This window comes from Micromys minutus (genome assembly GCF_963924665.1).
Source record: "Micromys minutus genome assembly, chromosome: 16".
In the NCBI taxonomy this organism is placed as follows: domain Eukaryota; kingdom Metazoa; phylum Chordata; class Mammalia; order Rodentia; family Muridae; genus Micromys; species Micromys minutus.
Window position 1 is genome coordinate 37,746,730 of NC_137985.1, and position 19,272 is coordinate 37,766,001.

At 48.2% G+C, this 19,272-nt stretch overlaps 2 protein-coding genes across 4 annotated transcripts in view; one reads left to right on the forward strand and one right to left on the reverse strand.

Moving 5' to 3' along the window:
• BCL9L (BCL9 like) overlaps positions 1 to 3,225 on the forward strand; it is a 28,725-nt gene extending 25,500 nt beyond the window's left edge. For all 3 annotated transcript variants that reach the window (XM_080930105.1, XM_080930106.1, XM_080930107.1), the window contains one exon: positions 43 to 3,225. In XM_080930105.1, coding sequence (XP_080786231.1) covers positions 43 to 1,130 — 1,088 coding nt within the window. In that variant the 3' untranslated portion in view covers positions 1,131 to 3,225. The remainder of the gene's footprint in view (positions 1 to 42) is intronic.
• Positions 3,226 to 4,601: 1,376 nt separating this feature from the next.
• Positions 4,602 to 17,676, reverse strand: CXCR5 (C-X-C motif chemokine receptor 5; the record flags this gene model as incomplete). The annotated part of the gene is made up of 2 exons (XM_080930691.1): positions 4,602 to 5,660; positions 17,620 to 17,676. The coding sequence occupies 2 exons, from the start codon at positions 17,674 to 17,676 to the stop codon at positions 4,602 to 4,604; spliced, it is 1,116 nt and encodes a 371-aa protein (XP_080786817.1).
• Between the last annotated feature and the right edge of the window lie 1,596 nt (positions 17,677 to 19,272).

Below are 19,272 nucleotides of genomic sequence, written 5' to 3' on the forward strand. Positions count from 1 at the left end.
TTGGGTGGGCATAGCCTCTAATGCCCTGTTCTTTCCCCACAGGTATCAGCAATAACCAGCCCAATCAGATGCATATGAATCCTGCTGCTACCCAGAGCCCCATGGGCATGAACTTGCCAGGCCAGCAGCCCCTGTCCCATGAGCCTCCACCTACTATGTTGCCCTCCCCCACCCCTCTGGGGTCCAACATTCCACTGCACCCCAACGCACAGGGGACTGGGGGCCCTTCTCAAAACTCAATGATGATGGCCCCAGGAGGCCCAGACTCCCTAAATACCCCTTGTGGCCCTGTGCCCAGCTCTTCCCAGATGATGTCCTTTCCTCCTCGGCTGCAGCAACCCCATGGTGCCATGGCCCCTACTGGGGGTGGGGGGCCTGGCCTGCAGCAACACTACCCTTCAGGCATGGCTCTGCCCCCTGAGGACCTACCCAACCAGCCACCTGGTCCCATACCTCCCCAGCAGCATCTGATGGGCAAAGGCATGGCTGGCCGCATGGGCGACGCATACCCACCCGGGGTGCTCCCTGGGGTGGCATCGGTACTGAATGACCCAGAGCTGAGTGAGGTGATCCGGCCCACCCCTACCGGCATTCCTGAGTTCGACTTATCCAGGATCATCCCCTCTGAGAAACCAAGCAGCACCCTCCAGTACTTCCCCAAGAGCGAAAACCAGCCCCCCAAGGCCCAGCCCCCCAATCTACATCTCATGAACCTGCAAAACATGATGGCGGAGCAGACCCCGTCTCGGCCCCCCAACCTCCCAGGCCAACAGGGGGTCCAGCGGGGGCTCAGCATGTCCATGTGCCACCCTGGACAAATGTCCTTGCTGGGCAGGACAGGTGTGCCCCCACAGCAGGGCATGGTGCCCCATGGTCTGCACCAGGGGGTCATGTCCCCTCCACAAGGCCTCATGGCCCAGCAGAATTTTATGCTGATGAAGCAAAGGGGTGTGGGGGGTGAGGTTTACACCCAGCCCCCCCACATGCTCTCCCCACAGGGCTCCCTCATGGGCCCCCCACCCCAGCAGAACCTCATGGTGTCCCACCCTCTGCGACAACGCAGTGTGTCTCTGGACAGCCAGATGGGCTACCTCCCAACGCCGGGCAGCATGGCCAATCTACCCTTCTAGCAGGCCCCTCGGTTTGGAGCTGGGGGATACTGAAAATATGTTAACTTTAAAAAGTTTTGTTTTCCCTCCAGTGTTGGAACGGGTGGCTCAGGTCCAGGAGTAGGGTGGAGGGGTGGGGTAGGGTTTGTGTGGGGAGTGGTGTTTGTGGAAACCTGATGTGCTGGCAGCTTAGGGGGAAGCGGCAAGTGTTGGGTGAGGAGTTGGAATTGGGGTTTGCTCCATTTCTGCCACCAGGACTGCTCCTCCCCTGCCCCCCCATCCCTATGGAGCTTCTATTTCCCTTTGTCTTTGCACCTCCCCGCTTTCAGCTATGTTTTGGGGGTCCTCGGGGAGAGAGGAGAGTCTTTCATCCTCTGACCCATTGTGGACTGTCACCTTGCCGGCGCTTCAGGTCCGTTTCTCTCCTCCCGGTCTCTCTGCTTTTACCCTGTTTTCCTCCTGCCTCCTTTCCTCTCCCTACTGACGTGGCTGACCTTCTCTCCCACGCCCCCTGCAGGCAGCTGGCCAGGTGGGCAGGTGCCAGCGGAGCTGTAAATAGAGCTGCGCTTTTGTGCCGGTTTGTGCGTGTGCCCGTATTTCTGTGTTTTGATAGAAGTCACACACAAGAAAAAAAAAAAATTAAGAAAAAAAAAAAACCGTCCCCCCCTCTTTCAAATGATCACACCCTCCATTTTCCTGGACCCAGAGACATAAAGTCCTATGCGCCCTCCATACGCCCCACCTATAAAATGAGGTCAGACCATCTAGGCTTCCATTTGGTGAGCCCCTGAGGACTGAGAATCTCCCTCTTCCCTCTACTATGGCCGCCTGTCTGCTGCTGAGTGATTTCCGGAGAGAGCAGGTGTGCACAGGCACATGTGTTTACCTACACCAGTGACATGGGGCCCCCAGCCTGGGTGCCTCTGCTGCTACATCTTAGCCAGAACTTGAAGCCCTTTGTCCCCATTCTAGGATAAAGGAGAGAAGGAAGGGGCAGTGTGTGGCCCCTTAGAATGGAGCTATGGAGGGGTTAGCATGCTGGGACCCTGGCTGCAATAGCCTTCAGCCAGGTAATCCCTCAGGGCATGGACTCTTCTAGAAACCACCACTTGCTTCTCACCAAAGAAGGAAGGGACAGAGTTGGCCCTCCAGCCTCCACCACTAGCTCGGAGTGAGGGAAGGCAGTGTGGGGGAGAGCATCCCGCTGCCTACTCTCTGGCAAGGTCCTTCTGTCCAGGGCCCAGGGCCATGTACCAGATCTGTCTATGACCACCAGACACAGCCACTGCCTCCCCTCTTACTTCCCAGGAGAGCCCCTCCCCCGCCACTGGTCAGACTGAAGCCATACAGGAATGGGTGTTTTGTCTCCTTTGGCCCCAGGAGTAAACTTCTGCTTTTCTCACTTCCTTCCTGCCTTGTAAGGTGGCGGGTAGGTCCCTGGCTAAGGCCTTTCCTGTCCTGCCTCCAGGGCCAAGGGCCATTCTAGACAGGGTGTCTTTTACCAGGGCCTTGTCCCCAGCCTTTCTGACCTGCAGGGCCTGGTTTTGCCTTGGCAGCTGTAATACAAAGGGAATTTGTGCCCACTTCTCCCCATCTGGTGCTGTCCACCATCAGCTAGGTCAGGCACCAAGACCTTCCAGAGCTGGCTGCAGGCCGCTGGCTTCCCCTGCTCCTCCCAGGGACCATAGCCAAGGTCTCTTGTGTTGAGAGGTGGGTGGAAGCCTGTCCTTCCTGCCAGACACTACCCCTCCCTGCTTCCATCTGGGCCTTGTGCCCCCACCCTGCCCAAACTGTCTAGCCTGCCCTGCTCCAAGGAGAGGGCTCAGGCCACAAAGGGCCCGATGCCCCCTTCTGGTGCCCCGGTCTCCCACCTCTACCACTAGCCCAAGGTGATCTCCACAGGCCAGCCTTCTCCCCTCCATCCATGGCCATACCCCAGCCATTTTGTACCATTATATAAATATATATATAAAATATAAATATATAAATACAATATGTGAAGACATCTTCCTGGTTTTTATTTTGAAACACTTTTTAGGCTTGTTCCGGGGGGTCTCTGTGCTGCCTGTACTGTATTGACCTGTTTTATAGGTGCCTTTTTATTAAAAAGAGAAAATTCAAAAATGCCATCTCTTGCATTTTTATTCTGTGTCTGGTTTTGCCTCTGCCCAGCTGGCTGTTGGGGACTGGGAGCAGAAAAGGGGATCCCCAGGTGCCCCCACCACTCGGCAGTGAGGATACAGTCTCAAGCTATAGCACTGATCTCCCCAGCGGGGTCCCCCAGGGAGCTTCTATGGTTGGCTTGAATGGTACCAGGCAACACTGTTTCCCCCAACCCATCCTCCCACCCTTCTAGATCAGTGGCTGGGAGGAAGCAGAGCTCAGAATTACCCGCTAGCTTCCTCTAAGTAGGTGTGGAGCAGCTTCCTCTGTTTCCATCTGAATAGTACCCTCCCAGAGGCAAGACACTGCCTTTCTGGGGTTTGGGGCCTTGCCTGCCCAAGTCACATTGTCTCTACCTATGAAGTCAGAGATCTCTGTCTTCATTCTCTTAGCTCAGTGTCCCCTCTCCTGAGGCTAGGACCACTTGTGGTCTTATTTTCACCCGGCAAGCTAACCTCCTTCCCCATCAGTGCCCAGAATCTACAAGGGACCAATCACATCTGCCTGCCATTCTGGAGGCTTTAGTCTGTGGGTGCAGAAGACAGCAGGCTTTGATTTTTTTTCTTTTTTTAAACTTGTTCCTCTTTGGAGCCTGGAAAAGGTGTCTTTCCATTTTTCCACTGGGCCTCTTTCCTGCTGGCTTGTCCTTTAGGATACTGGCTAGCTTCCAGGATCTTCTGGAACTTGCCCTCAGTCAGTAATCCAAGATCCAGTAACATGGGGCAGACCCAATGCTGGTTTGGTTGGAGCCAGACAGCTACCTAAAGTAGATCAGTTTCAGCTTTCTGCTGGTTAAGAGAATGGCACTGGTTGAAGGTCTGGCATGAAGTCTGTATTTAGGAGACAGGCACATAAGTCTGCCGCCAGCTGGCTGTTCCTCAGTGGTGTGGGAGCAGTGGGTAGCTGTAGCCTTTAAGACAGGGGAATACATTCTGAGAGGAGAGTCTGGGCTCATAATCAGGAGGAAGATGAGACCATGGGCCACAGGCAGAGGTGGTTTTCCCTATGGCAAGGAAGAAATAAAACTGACTCTTAGCTTTAGTTCATTAGGATGGGAGGTGCATGGAGTTCTCTTCGTCCAAGATGATACAGATGCTCTGCATAGTGCTTGCTTTGCCTTTAGGCTGCTTTTCTCTCCTGTGGCTCTAGTCTAGCCTGAGGGCTGGCAGAAGAGCTTTAGGGACATTCTAGAAAGAGTTTGTCTAGCTGTCCCATCTGGGGACACTGGCCCCAATAGCCCTTGGAACCCCAGCTTGTGTTTGGCCGGGTTTCTACCACCGTTACGCTCCCGAGGAAAACAGGCAGAGGTAGGTGTTGAGACTCCGGGATCTAGAAGGTGGTAAGAGATGTAGCATTCTCTGACTCGGAGAGACTACTCTTGCGCCAATTGGGAGGGAGCTGGCAAAGGGAAGCTGGGCTAGCACAGCCCAGCTTGGTCAGAATCCGAGACAGGTCACTGCGGAACTTTACACCAGCGAAGGTGTAGAGCATAGGATTGAGGCAGCAGTGGGCCAGGCCCAGGAATTCACATAAGGTGATAGCCACCGAGAGATAGCCACTCAGTTCACAGCTAGTGCTCATGGCATCCAGCCTCTCCAGCGTATCTAGGAAGATGACAATGTGATAAGGCGACCAGCAGAGAAAGAAAATGCATGTCACTAAGATGGCCACCCTGACTGCCTTCTGCCGTTGAGGGCGCCTCTGGGCCTGCAGTAGCCTGTGTACCACTCCCACATAACACCAGCCCATCACGAGCATCGGAAGTAGGAAGCCCCCAATGTGGTAGAGGAAACGGGAGGTGAACCAGGCTCGAGTTTCAGCTTTGTTTTCTTGGGAGAAGGTGCACTGTGGTAAGGAGTCGTTGGTGTGAGGGCCAACCTTAGCAAAGAGGAGTTCTGGCAAGGCGAACAGGAAGCTGGCCAGCCAAACGGCTGTACAGGTGACGTGGATGGAGAGGTGGCGACGGTGGCGGTACGCATGGACAGCATGAACGATGGCCAGGTAACGGTCTACAGCGATGCAGGCCAGCAGCAAGCTGCTGCAGTAGAAATTGATCTTGTGCAGAGCGATCACAGTTTTGCAGAGGAAGGTCCCTAGGACCCAACCCACAAAGCCCTCCGCCACCGAAAATGGCAGGGTGAAGACTAAGAGGAGGTCGGCTACTGCCAAGTGGAACAGGAAGGTCTCAGTTGAGCTGCGAGTGTGCCGGTGCCTCTCCAGGATTACCAGCACCAGGATGTTTCCCATCATACCCAGGAGGAAGATGAGGCTGTAGGCCACAGGCACGAACACCACCTTAAAGGAAGTCAGCAGGGGCCCCTCCTTTGTAGAGCAGTAGTTACTGTCCAGTTGGGGGATCTCCGTGCTGTTACCGTAGATGGCCAGGTCCTTGGACAAAGAGAGAAATGAGAATGACAGAATGACAGCCATATCTTTTCTCTCTGAGAGGAAGCTCCCTGTGAGGTTGTGAGGTTTCCTGTTCTTCCAGACTAACTGCTTTTTCTCTGTACTGTTCCGTCCGTCGTCCCCCCCCCCCCCCCCCCCCGCCGCTTGTCCTTAAACAAATCATGCCATCTTTCCCTTCCTTCTGTTGATTTATTCTAGACAGGATCTCCCTATATGGCCCTGGCTAGCCTGGAATTTACTGTGTAGACCAGGCTGACCTGAGATTTGGGCAGTCTCTGCTTGCTGGGTGCTGGGATTAAAGGCATGTGCCTTTATGCCCTGTTTCATAAATATGTTTTGTTCTAGTTTTTGGTGGTGCTGGAGGTGTAACCTAGGGGGTGGGGGGGTGGGACTTGTGAGTGCTAAGCAAGTGTTCCACCACTGAGCCACATCCCAGGCCTGAAACTTCAGGGGTTGTTTGTTTGGTTTGGTTGTTGTTTTTTTTTTTTTTTTTTTTTTTTTTTTTTTTATGCAAACAGGACCAATAGTCTCTCACAAAGTGGTGTGGTGTTCTTAGAGGCAGAAGGCTGCAGGCTTAGGGACTGATATTTGGGGATGGGACCTGATTGAAACAAGAAATCAATACTCCAATTCTGTAAGGACAGTGAGTAGTAAATCTATGATCCCGCTGGGGGTGGGAATGGTTGGGTGCTGATATGTCTGGCATACTTCCTCTTAAATTCTCCCCTTCTTCCTGTCTTGCTTTTTGCTGAAACTGAGGAAACAGCCTCCTATCTGATTTAATACACAAAAACTTGAAGTATGTAATCTTATTTTACAGACGTGTCTTGCTTAAAGAGGTGGTTGGCTTAAAGGCACGTTTGCCGGTCTTTACTACACTGAGCGAGACACTACCCGAACTTCCCTTCAGAGACTGCTGGGAAAGGGGCGGAGCCTAAGTTTCCAGCTACTTCCCGAGCAGAGAGCAAACTCCTTAGGCGCAGGAACTCCACAGAGGAGGCAAATATGAGTCACACAAGGAGACCGGCACAGGGAAGGGAGGAAGCGTGCAGAGTGGAAAAGAAGGGGGCGTGCCTGTTATATCTCCGGAAGTTCCTACCTCCGCATTCTCCTCCCCATCTGTCACTGCCCTCCATCACCCCAGCTCTCAGGTTGTTTGCCTACTAACCACAAAGGAAGACAGGGTGCCTGTTTTCATGCCTTTCACTCACAGATGCCCTGCACCTGCGTTTCCTCAGCTCCCAATTCTGTTCTTCTGTCCTGCCCTGGTCAACCTCCTCCCTCGGTAATACAAAACCAATTATACCCACCCTGGGCAATACAAAACCAATCACACCCTACCGACTATGGGTTCAAAGGCAGCGGTTTAAATGATGGGCCCCAGGGTGGTAAGAGACAGGGGCATGTTCTGTCTTTTAGGCTCTGGCAATCGCGTATCTGTGTTGACCCCTTTTCAGGAGGAGAGCGAGGGTCTCCTCCAGCAGAAGTTGGGTCACTGGTTACCTTAAATCTTTCTTGCCACCGGGCACACTGGTTGTAGGCGACACACTCACTTCCCCTGATGATTCCCCATCTTGGTCTTTTGGTCCCTAGAGCAGGTGGCTCTTTCAGAGGGTATGGGGGGACACAAGGCACAATGGCAGCACTGCCTACCACCTCTCCAGTGTCCTGTCTTCTGCCATCACCTCATTCTGCCTCTCATCCCGTCTCTCTATGGGTCTCTTCCTTACTTTTTACATCCTTAAAATATTAGACTTTAAAATGTTTTGTTTATGTGTATGAACGTTTTGCCTGCATGTATGTATATGTATGTGTGCCATGCGACCTCTGTAGAGATCAGAAGGCACTGACTCCCTTGGAACTGGAGTTGCAGATGGGTGCTAGGAATTGAACCCCAGTCCTCTGCAAGAGTAGCAAGTGCTCTTAACCGTGGAGCCATCTCTCTAGTCTTATGGGTTCTTTTCCTCACACTCAGATCCCAGCCCCACACTTCTCAGAAGTCTGAGGTAGGAGGATGGCTTAGAGTTCCATTGTTAATATAGCCAGACTCGGTCGCCAAGACAAACAAACCCAAACTACACCTGCACAGGTCAAAGAACTATACCTACACATGTCCTGCAGATCTAGTGTCTTGCCTAGAGTCCCCATCACCTGTAAGAAATAGGAGTTTTCTGTCTTGTTTTTCTGATATCATATACAACAGTAAGACCATTTATAGAAAGCCTGATGGAGGAGAAGCACAATTACCCTAGGGACCTTGGATTATGTTGCTTTGAGTGGCGTGGCCAGGAACATGCAGGCTGTGGCCTGCAGCCTGTGCACCGCCCTGGCCTCCTCCCAGCAGTGGCAGAGTGGCCAAGCGCTGCCGCCATCCACTCGCTGCGCACCGGATCCGCTTTGCAGTCGGTGTGTAAATTTATAGAAGAGCGTGGAATGAATACAACAGAGGACATGACCTGCTCTAGGGCGCTTGTCTTAAACTCATGGAGAATAGAGGACTTGCAATAACGTTTAGCAATACTGATGGAAAGAAACTCTTCTTGACAGTGCTACTTCTTGAAGACCCGCCCCCAACTTCCTAATGGATTCAGACAAACGCAGTGTACAGATTTCTGATAATCACCATACTAAGTATTTAGATTAGGGGTTAAGCTCTGGTGTTTAGAATTCTTAAGATCATCTGTGGTAAAAGCAGTTATGAAGCTGGGGTTAGTGATGGACCACCAGTTAATCCCAGCATTCAACAGGCAGATGCTAGTTTAAGGTCACTCTATATAATGAGTTCCAGGCCAGCCACAGTTACATGGTAAGATCCTATCTACTGCTTATACAAATTTCACAATTCAGGATAACAGTGGTGTATCTTTTTATACAATTATTTCTTTAAGAAATATTTATTTATTTTATGTATATGAGTACACTGTTGCTGTCTCTAGACACACCAGATGAGGGTAACATAATTTTATAACTTGCCCATATCCACCACTAGATTTTGGTCAGAGATTTAGTGCCCTCTCATTGGAAATGCCTGGGGATGCAGGGAGGTGTTGTACAGTGTCTGATGCAGGAGAGTACTGTCTTTGTTTCACCATGTGCTGTGTTGGCTGTTGTTTTCCCACCTCGAAGCACTAGCTTTGCAATACCGTGAGAAACAAATAAAATATTCATCCACTTTGTTAAGCAAACAAACAAGTCCATTTTGATGATAATATCCACTAGCAGAAAAATGGGTCAAATCAAGTTTCACCCAGCAGAATTCAACACATAATTGAAAGGAAATGAAGTTTATGGTGTGTCTGTCCTCTTAGGGACAAACATTTAACTCACAAGACTTAATTTCAGAGCCAACAACAGGGAATCCACATAGCATAAAGGCCCAGAGTAGTAGGCATACCACAGGAATTGTTACAGAATATAATGGGGGGGACCTGGTGTGCCCATACCAAGGTGTCCCCTGAGAAATTACACCATGCAACAGATCTGATATGAAGGCAGGTTTCGTGGTGGAAGAGAGGGAAGTGAGGGCCTGGAGGAGGGGTAGAGGCAGACAGATGGGAACAGGGTCATGAGGGCAGAGAAGGTGGAGACAGAGAAGAACAGAAAAGGGAGACAGACAGACAGACAGTATCAGCTGGGAACATGAGGAACAGAGAGCGTGCCAACTGGGGATGCAAGCAGTCCTTTTATATGCAGCAGGTAACGGCAGGAGATGATGGAAGCCATTGCTAGGTTCCTGGGATGAGCGGAGGAGAGCTAACAGGAGCCTCTAGGTTAGGGCTCCCAGCGCCCCTTCTTTCCTAGGGCTCTCCACTTTCGATTTTATGATAAAAGCAAACAAACAAGCAAGCAAAAATAGGCATTGTCTAGGCATCAGCTCAGGCTGTTATGCTAACACGGGAGAGAAAGGCCAGAGGATCAAGGGATCGAGGACAGTTTCATCTACGTGAGTTCTGGGCTGGCCTGCACTGCTTAGGTCCTTGTAACAAACAAACAAACAAGGGCTGTACATTTTTGTGGTAGAGCCCTTGACGAGCATGTACAACAACAGAGCCGGTGTGTGAGAGAATGGCCCCAGATAGAAGGCCTTTACGTTTTACATTTCCTCTAGAGTAGGGCTGAAGGTGTATCTCAGATGCTTGCCTAGCATATACGGAGCTCAGAGTTTGAGCCTCAGCCCTGCAAAAATAAAAACAAAAATAAATTTTTCCCCAACGCATACTCCTTTGATGTGTCAGACCTTACCTACAACTTCACTGCACCAGACATGCTATGCCTCAGGTGTACACGCTACCAGCTGCCTGTCCCCAGCAACCCAGGCAGCTTCTTGTCACCTTTGCTCAAACTTCTTTGTTTGCAAGTCTGCCTCTCTAAACTTCTGCCTTCCTTCGAGGCCCCTAAGTGGACTCCATCTTCCTATATCCTACTGAGCTCCTTCTACTTGGAATTCCAAGCTGTCTGGGGCTCAGCGGGGCTTTACACCTTTACATCTGTCTGTAAATTATGCCTCTGGGTCTAACTTGGGTTCTCTATCCCTTTAGGGAGTTGTTTCCAGTAGAATAGAGAGCAGCTATTTATTTGACTCTGACTCTGCAGTAGGAGGCAGAGGGGAAGCTGTGGGGAGCACTGTCCCCCCATGCAGAGCACAGGCATCAAGCAGAGGTGCAGATGTGATGACTCACGTCTCTGTAGCAGCTGCTGAATCCGTCCAGGGAAGCGTGTGAGTCTAGCCGGCCTGTCTGGCCCAGAAGCCCTTCACAATAACGGCTCAAGTTTTTTTTTTTTTTTTAAACGGCTCAAGTTTTTATCCTACAAAGAATCTAGGCTGATGAGCTTCTTTCCCACTTAAAGTTCAATCAGTGCGACCTTTCCAAAGGGACAGGTAAGGGGGTGAGGTCTGTCTCTTCTTCCATGCCAAAAGGTATTATTTTGGCAGAGGGCTCAGAGGAGGGGAAGATGGGGGCAAGCTAGTCTGCTACATATCAACACAAGGTGTCAAACAAACATTTAAACTCAAGAGTGTCAAAGCCACTTCTCATACACAGGAACTTGGGCACTCCCCTCTGTCAAACCATAGAGAGAAGCCCTAGGTAAGATTGGCTCTGGCCTGGTGGGAAGATGCTGTCAACAGGAGCTGGCCTGGCTAATGTACTGGGAAGAGTGCACTGTCAGCAATGGGGTGAATGGCTCACTCATTCTTGGCTATAAAAGACAGCAGAAACCCTCCTGTGTACTCCCACTGTGATGGGTAACATACATCCTATATAGACAGATGGGACCACACTGCCACACTGCACAGGCAGGCACTCAAACAGAGCGCAGACGGCTTACAAGCAAGCTGTAGGGATGCATGCCCTGTGGGGAAGTATGCTGCCTGGAAAGAAGCCAGACATAAGCTAGGAATGTATTCAGAAAGCACCATGAGCTCTGGGCCAGGAGAATGGGAAGCTGGTCCTGCTGTTGGGTAGGGTGGGGAGAAGATACAAAGTGCTCTTCCTGGGATGGGTTCCCCACAGGCTCCTCTTCCCTCCACACAAGACTCAGTTCTCTCCCCAGACAAGCAAAGTCTCTAAGCCCTGTGTGTGTGTGTGTGTGTGTGTGTGTGTGTGTGTGTGTGTGTGTTTTCTAAGTAACAAAGCTGCTTTGTTGCCTCAAGCTGTCTAGCAGGCCGTCTGCTAGGGTTTGCTGACTGGATTTCGCTGGGAGCAAGTTGGGGAACATTTGTCAAGGATGTATTCTGAATTTTCTCCTAGCACTCACGCTGCTTTGGATGGAGTGTGGCTGGGGAACATTAACAATGCAGAGTCTTCCATAAGCAGAGACAGGGGCCCAAATTCATCAGGTAGAATTATTGCAGGGAGCAAATTAAAGAGAACTGGGCTGGGGTGTAGCCGGTAGTCTCTGTTAGTTGGGAGGCTTAGTCAGACAATCATTTGAGCCCATGAGTTTGAAACCAGCCTAATTAGCATACCTAAACCTTGTCTCAAACACCACACACATATACAGAGCCGTAGACAGATAGACAGACAGACAGACAGACATGCATCTTGGGCATTCAGGCCATCATTGTTTTTTTTCTAGATGAGGTGAACCCTTCAGCAGGTCAGTTGTCTCTGCTGAAAGGTTTGAAAAATCCTGCCCTGGATTGAACTAGCTAGCCTTGAACATTGCGACCCTCCTGCATCAATCTCGTGAATGCTTAGGTCATTGCCATCCTGTTGAGCTCTGGAAGACATGGAAGTACTACTGCCTCTTTGCCACTTTAGGTTTAAAGTGAGTTCAGCTTGTGGACCAATGTCTGTCTGTACTGTGAACATGGGTCCTAAAGTCAAGTTACATGTACACGCATCTTCCAGTAATCTCTTAAAACTGCCTCCTGAGACAACCTTGCTTTGAATAAAAAAGTATTATCTTTATCTCTGTGTGCACACTTAAAAAGATCAGCCAACCACTTGGGAGTTGGTTCTCTCTTTTCACCATATGAGACACCAGATTAAACTCAGGTCATTGGGCTTGGCAGTAAGCACCTTTACCCATTGAACCATCTTGTTGGACCCTCTGGGATAGTATAGATTGAAATACTTTGTCTTCCATTCCCAAAAAGAAACTCATTCCTGTATTCAGACTTTGCATTCCAAATGCCTGTTGCTTTGTAGGTGTCTGTCAAAAGAATGGGACCAGGCAGACTGTGTCTCTTATATAAGGGTATGCTTCTAATGTGGTCTGTGGGGTCTGGCTGACAGAAACTAGATTCCCCCTAATGCAACCCCTCAAAGGCTGGCTTTAGGTTTCCCCTCATTTCTGATCCCTTCAGCTGCCCTCAGCTGAGGCGTCCTTTACCGGGGCTTCTGTGGGACTTTTCACATGGTTAGAACAGGGGACCCTCCCCTCCACCCAGGTAAAGCCCAGAAACAGCTTGAGTGAGTTTTGGTTCCTCTTTTTCACTCCCTCGCTGACTGGAGACAGTTGTGTGTGGACAGAATATGACCTGTGATGTTCTGGTCATGCTGAGTTCACGGCTCCTAGTGATCGTCTGTGAGGAAGGGTCAGGGAAGCTAAACATAGGCCAGCTTTGCCCTGTTCTATGGCAGCCTAACCTTCTGAGGTCTGGAGACTTACTTCATAATTAGCCTGCGTGGGTTCCACACGTGCCCTGCTGAGGACCTCTCATATGAGGTGTGATATGAAACAACTCATGACAGTTGATCTCCTCCAGGTCCACCTGGACCCACCTTGCCAGGGTGGGGTGACTTCTGGGCATACCTACTCTAGGCGCTAGTGTTCTTTTTCCTGGCTCTTTGCCATTGAGAAGTTTTGTTCACGTCTTGTACTCATAAGGATTAGCTACCCGCCTTAAGCCAGCAGGTATTCGAGTGGTCAAAGGTGACCTTTGAGTTCAAAGGACAAAAGGGCCTTAGTGGATAAAGTGCTTGTTATACAAGGTTGACGGTTGATAGCCTAAGCTTGTTCCCTGGAACCCATGGCAGGAGAGCAGGAATTCTCGAACTCAAATGTTCTCTGACCTCCACACAGAAGTCATGGCATATGTACACACACACACACACACACACACACACACACACACACAAATAATAATAATAATAACAATTTAAAATTCATTGATAAAAATGATGGACAGGGTGTAGTGGAGCATACCTTTAATCTCAGCACTGGAGAGGCAGAAGCAGAGGCAGATAGATCTCTATGAGTTCAAGGCCAGCCTGATCAAGTTCCTGGACAGACAGGACTACTTAGAAAGACCCTGTCTCAGACAATAGTGGTGGCATATACTTTTAATCCCAGCCCTTGGGAGGTAGAGGCAGGCAGATCTCTCAGTTTCAGACCAGCCTGGTTTATAGAGCAAGTTCCAGGATAAGCAAGGCTACACAGAGAAACCCTGTCTCAAAAAAGCAAATGAAAAAAACAAGAAAACTTTAACTATTTCCATGTTACATTTTGTTTTACATGTACTTTATGCTCATTGTAACTATTCAGTTTTCAAGGCATACTATCAAACCTTGAAAAAAATCAAGTACTGACTAAAAAATATATTCATATAGTTTTATTTAAAAATTATGTTAAAATCTGAAAAAAAAGTACTGACAAAAATGTATAATTTTAAGCAAAAAATGTTTAAAATCTGTACATTTATCTTTGTTTTGTAAAATAAAGTTGTTTAAAAAAAAGCAAAGGAAAAAAAATCCCATCTTAAAATTAATTAATTAATTAAAAATAATAAAAAGAGCAGCTGGTGAGACACTTCATGTGCACCTGCCATGAAGCCTAAAAACCTGAGTTAAGTCCCTGGAACAGACATGATGGAAAGAAAGAATTGAGCCCCACACATTATCCTCTGTTGACTATAAATAAACAAATGTAAAAAACAATTAAAATTAGGACAAAGGGATGGGAGTTGCTTGTTGTCTCAAGACCGTTGTTTTGGAACTCAAAGTTGCGAGTGTTGAACCTATTGATCTGGGGAAGTAGGCCAGTAATCAGCTGGGTCAAGGACGGAGAGTGAGGAGCAGGAAATAAAGTCAATGGGAGGTGCTCAGCAGACTCCTAAAAAAAATGTCAAGCTAAGGCCTCAGAGATTTGTAATGTCAGCACCCAAAAGACTCAGGCAAGAAAACTATGAGTTTGAAGCCAGATTTAGGCTACATGGAGACTCTGTTTCAAACAAACAAATCCCCTCAGGTTTTTTTTTGTTTTGTTTTGTTTTGTTTGTTTTTTTAAGACAACAAAAGAAAGTATTAAACCAAGTCTATAGTCCTTCTAAATGCCTTCCACAAGGCAGGAAGTGCTCCTTAGGAGAGCTGGGGATGTAGGTTTCCAATTCCAGTATAAAAGAATAACAGAGCAAAACAGAAACCCATGATTTTATTGAGAAGCTACTAATGCAAAACTGTTCTGCTGGTTGTTTCCAGAACATGCTATGACAGAACATGCTATGACAGAACATGCTATGACAGAAGAGGGCAGTGTGCCAAGGCCAGTCACAGCCTTCTGGAAGGTGAGCAGGGCTAAAGAGGAGGATCTGTGTCCCAGAGTGACAACCACCTGTGAAGAGACTGGCAGGTAGGTGAAGGAAGACTGTGCCTGGTTGAAGGGCTCCAGGGATGGGGTTGTTTTAGAACCCCTGGACTCCTAGCTAGACCCTAACTAATGTCCGACCACGTAGCTCAGGGCCTTGGGTTTGATTTGTGTCATAAAAAGAAGTTACCATGTGTCTCTCCTTGGAATGTAGGTCTGCTTCATGTCATGAGCACGCCCTGCTGTCCCTCTGCCTCCACTACCATCTGTCTCTAGTGGGTCACCCAGTGATGTGAGGCGTGCAGTTAGGGGAAACTCTTGAGGTTTCTCAGAAGCCAGGAACGGCCAGGTCTCCAGGTGGTTACAAAGGCATCCAAGTGGGTCAGAGCTGATGGTCAGCCTGAGGGCGGAAGATACTAACTCACCAAGTCAGGGACAGCCAGTGGTAGGGATGAGGGTAAGGGAGAGAAAACACTCCCTTGTAGAAGAGTTAGGTTTTAAAGGGGTCTGGCCTAGATCCTGATTAGGTTCAGCTGACATTACAGGGTGCCACTTTGGCAGTCTTGGGGATTCTGCACTTAAAAAGACCTCAGGCTTAGTTTAATGCTTTCTACTGTTGTCTTGAAAAAAAAATTTGGGGTTTGTTTGTTGACTTGTTTATTTGCAACAGAGTCTCCTTGTAGTCTATATCTGACTTCAAACTCATAGTCCTCTTGCCTGAGTCTTCTGGGTGCTGGCATTATAAATCTCTGAGATTAAAAAAAATTTTTTTTTCAATAAGAGGTCCTAACTTTTGGTCTTGGTTTGAACTTGCAAGCCACAATGGGCCCTGGGGTTGAACTGTAGAGGCTGGATCTTGTGATGAGCCCCAGATCCACAGGCCACAGACACTTCTCAGCTTGAGACCTGGGTAAAGGAGCAAGCCCAGGGACAGAGTGGAAAGAATTATAAAGCAGACCACAGATGCTGGAGAGTTGAGGAAATTGGGGGAATGCCTCAAGGTGTGCTTAGGGCAGAGATGATAGGGCCCAGGGTTTAGAGCTTTCATGGCCTATCCCAGAAAGCAGCTCATAGAAAATAAGGTTCCAAGTCCTCCGCTGTCCATAACCCTCAACCCTGGGGTTTTCCACTTGAACTGCTCCTGAAAATATCCTGTGGTAATCCAATAGCAACCAAGTCAAGTGAACTACTGCACTTAACTGGAAAACACTCGGGCAGAAGCAGAAAAGGTTCCGGGCACCCTTTTCCTTTCCTTTCCTTTCCTTTCTTTTCCTTTCCTTTCCTTTCCTTTCCTTTCCTTTCCTTTCCTTTCTTTTCCTTTCCTTTTCTTTTTTAACTCCCACCTAAGAAACCCTTCCAAGATACCTTATCTCTAGAGATGACAGTCCCTTCCAGGATCAAGTAGCATGCTCTAAGACATTTTTAGGATTAATACAGCTTAGCATTTCCTGCTGTACTTTCTTCATCTCTACAAAATCACTGACTAACAGCTTCCAGGCAGGGATTGGTTTCCCTCTTGTCTAGGCCATCAGCCAGTTGAGGGCAAAGATTAGGTTCTCAGCCTCTCGATCCAACACAAATTCACGTTATGTTGTGCCTTGATGATGAAGTCACTAAGCAAGATGAACAATTCTGTGTACATTTTTTCAAGACAAGGTCTCCATGTGTCCTAGGCTAGCTGAGGATGAGTTTGAACTTCTGAGCCTCTTGCTTCCACCTTCCTCATGCTAGGATCACAGGCATGTACCAAGTATATGTGGGCTGAGGATGTACCTAGTGTCATACATGTGTAGTAAGCACTCTATCAACTGAGTACCGTCCCACCCACTCCTCTCCCAGTTAACAACTACACACCGACTGACTACCATTGCCAGCAAACTGACATTAAGAAAACCACTCTGAATACCCAAGAAACAACTCACCAACCATATGAAGCTCAAAAAAAGAAAGCTCCAAAAGTGGAAGCCTCAGTCCTTCTTAGAAAAACAAAAAACAATAAGTCTATAGCATCCTCTCAGAGTGGGGTACACCTAGACCGTAAATCATTAATAACTCAAGAGCTAAGAAGATAGCCTTGTGGCAATTTTTGCTATTTAAAAATTATTATCTTTAATCTATACACACCAAGAAAACTTTGATTATTTCCATGTTACATTTTGTTTTACATGTACTTTATGCTCATTGTAACTAGTAAGATTTCAATGCATACTATCAAACCTTTAAAAAAATCAAGTACTGACAAAAATATATTCATATAGTTTTATGCCAAAATGCTTTTTAAAATCTGCACATGTATCTCTGTTTTTTTCAAATAAAGTTGTAAGAAGAAAGAAAGAAAGAAAGAAAGAGAGAAAGAAAGAAAGAAAACCTCCAGCCAGGCAGTGGTGGGGCAGGCACTTAATCTCAGCATTTGGCAGGTAGAAGCAGGTGAGCTTGAGGCCAGCTTGGTCTACAGAGTAATAGAATAGCCAATGCTTCCCAGAGAAAACCAGTCTCAAAAACAAAAACAAAAAACAAACAAAACCAAACAAGTAAGCAAGCAAGCAAGCAAACAAACAAACAAACAACAACAACAACAACAAAAAAAAAAACCCTTCCAAAATACTTTGCCATTCTAGCCCAAGGAGACAAAGAGAAGCTCCTCTATTAAAGAACCAAGAGGCAGAGCTGTACCCAGTCATACAGCAGGGATGCAAAACCTAACCCTATGTCCCCCACCTCCCTTTGTCATCTATTAAGGGCAACAGATTTAGTAGGACAATAAGAGTCTAAAAGTGCAGGCACCCATGTATTTGCCCATGTTCTATAATCCTCGCGGCGGGATTCTCAAGCTGTCCCCTCTTCCTTGACATAGTATATTTAAAATTCCAAGCAGGACCCAAGCAACAGGGAGCCACATGCCTCTACTCACCTGGTCATTCAGGTCATAGGTGATGGAATCCATGTCTAAGGTTAGTGGGTAGTTCATAACTGCAGATCTTCGTCACCAGGCTGGTCACTGTCTGATGCTGACAGAGTCTGTGCAGGTGCCTATGGAGAGGTGGCAGACGTCAGCTTCAAGCTTAAACAAATGAGCCAAGTGTGGTCTCCTGGGGCAAAGGAAGGCTTGCTGCTTGCCTCTCGACTCATCTCTTTTTTTTTTTTCCACTGTGTCTTTTCTGGTGTGTGTGTGTGTGTGTGTGTGTGTGTGTGTGTGTGTGTTTTCCCCTTTCTTTCTTTTTCTTTCTTTCTTTCTTTTTTTTTTTTAAGAAAAAGGGAAACTCCCCCCCCACAGAATCAGCCCTACTCAAGCATTTCAGCACCTTTCCTGGCAATCTTAGTCTGAACTGGGCCAGGAGTCGGGTGTGAAGGCAGCCCCTCCTTTCTGCTCACTGAATCTCTATGATGGATGCGTATAGACTTGGGAAACGCCACATAGAAAGGGATAAGAACAGAGTACTTCCAGCCTCCTCTAGATACTCGCTTTTCTTATCATTAGGGTGACCAACCACCCTAGTTTGCCCAGAACTGAAAGAAAGTCCCTTGCCCTGGGAAACCCCTCAGTCCCAGGCAAACCGGGGCACTTGATCAACTTGTGACTGCCACCCTTTTGCCCAGCTAGGAAGGAGGAGCCCTGACCCCTTCCTCTTTTTAGCTCAAGTTTGAAAAACATTGTTACAATTTTTCAAAGGGAACAACCCTAAGATAATACTAGAAGAAGAAAAACAAAACAAAAAACCATGACATGAAATTACCAGACAAGGGCACAATATAAACACGGTCACAGAGCCGTCTCTGACTCGGAGAAAAAGGTGTTTCACTACAAATAAACTTGTAGACACTAGGCTAGAAAGGACATAGGTGGCCACTTAGGCCATCCCTCCATCACACCTCCAATTCTACACAAGAGGACCTCAAAGCCCAGAGACAGACTGACCTACCCAAGATCCGGTAACGCACTAATGGTGGCCACCTTGCACCCAAGGGTCCTGACTCCACGCCTGTCTCTGCTTCCATCTGCAGGCTCTCTGCCCCTGCTCTCCACCCCTGCTCTGTCCCGTTCGGAGAGCCACTTCTTTCAAAAAGACTTGTGATGGACATTGATCTATTTCCCCTCCAGGTTTTCTTCCATGGTAGGGCATTTCCCCACTTAGTCCACAATAGTGTAAGATTGTACCTAAAGGCACTATGTATGGTGCCCTGTTTGTGTGTGTGAGCGCGTGTGTTTAGCTTTGCTTTGCCCCGACTCTACAATCATTCTCCCCTTCCAAGCCAGATCACCATCCACATAGGCCATGCTACTATGCTCTGCCATTGCTATTACCCTCCCTTCCCTTTTGAGGGGATCCGGTCCTGACCAGAGTCCACCCTTCATCATCTCCTCCACAGTCCCATCTCACCTTTCTCTGCCCACAAACTTTGGTTATAATCCCCACCTCTTCCTCAATATATACATCTTTCTCAGGACTAATGTGTGAAGACTTTTAGGCTCTCTTTGGACTATTGTAGTCTCTTCCCTTTATTCTTCTCTATATTTGTGTGTGTGCGTGTGCGTGTGTGTGTGTGTGTGTGTGTGTGTGTGTGT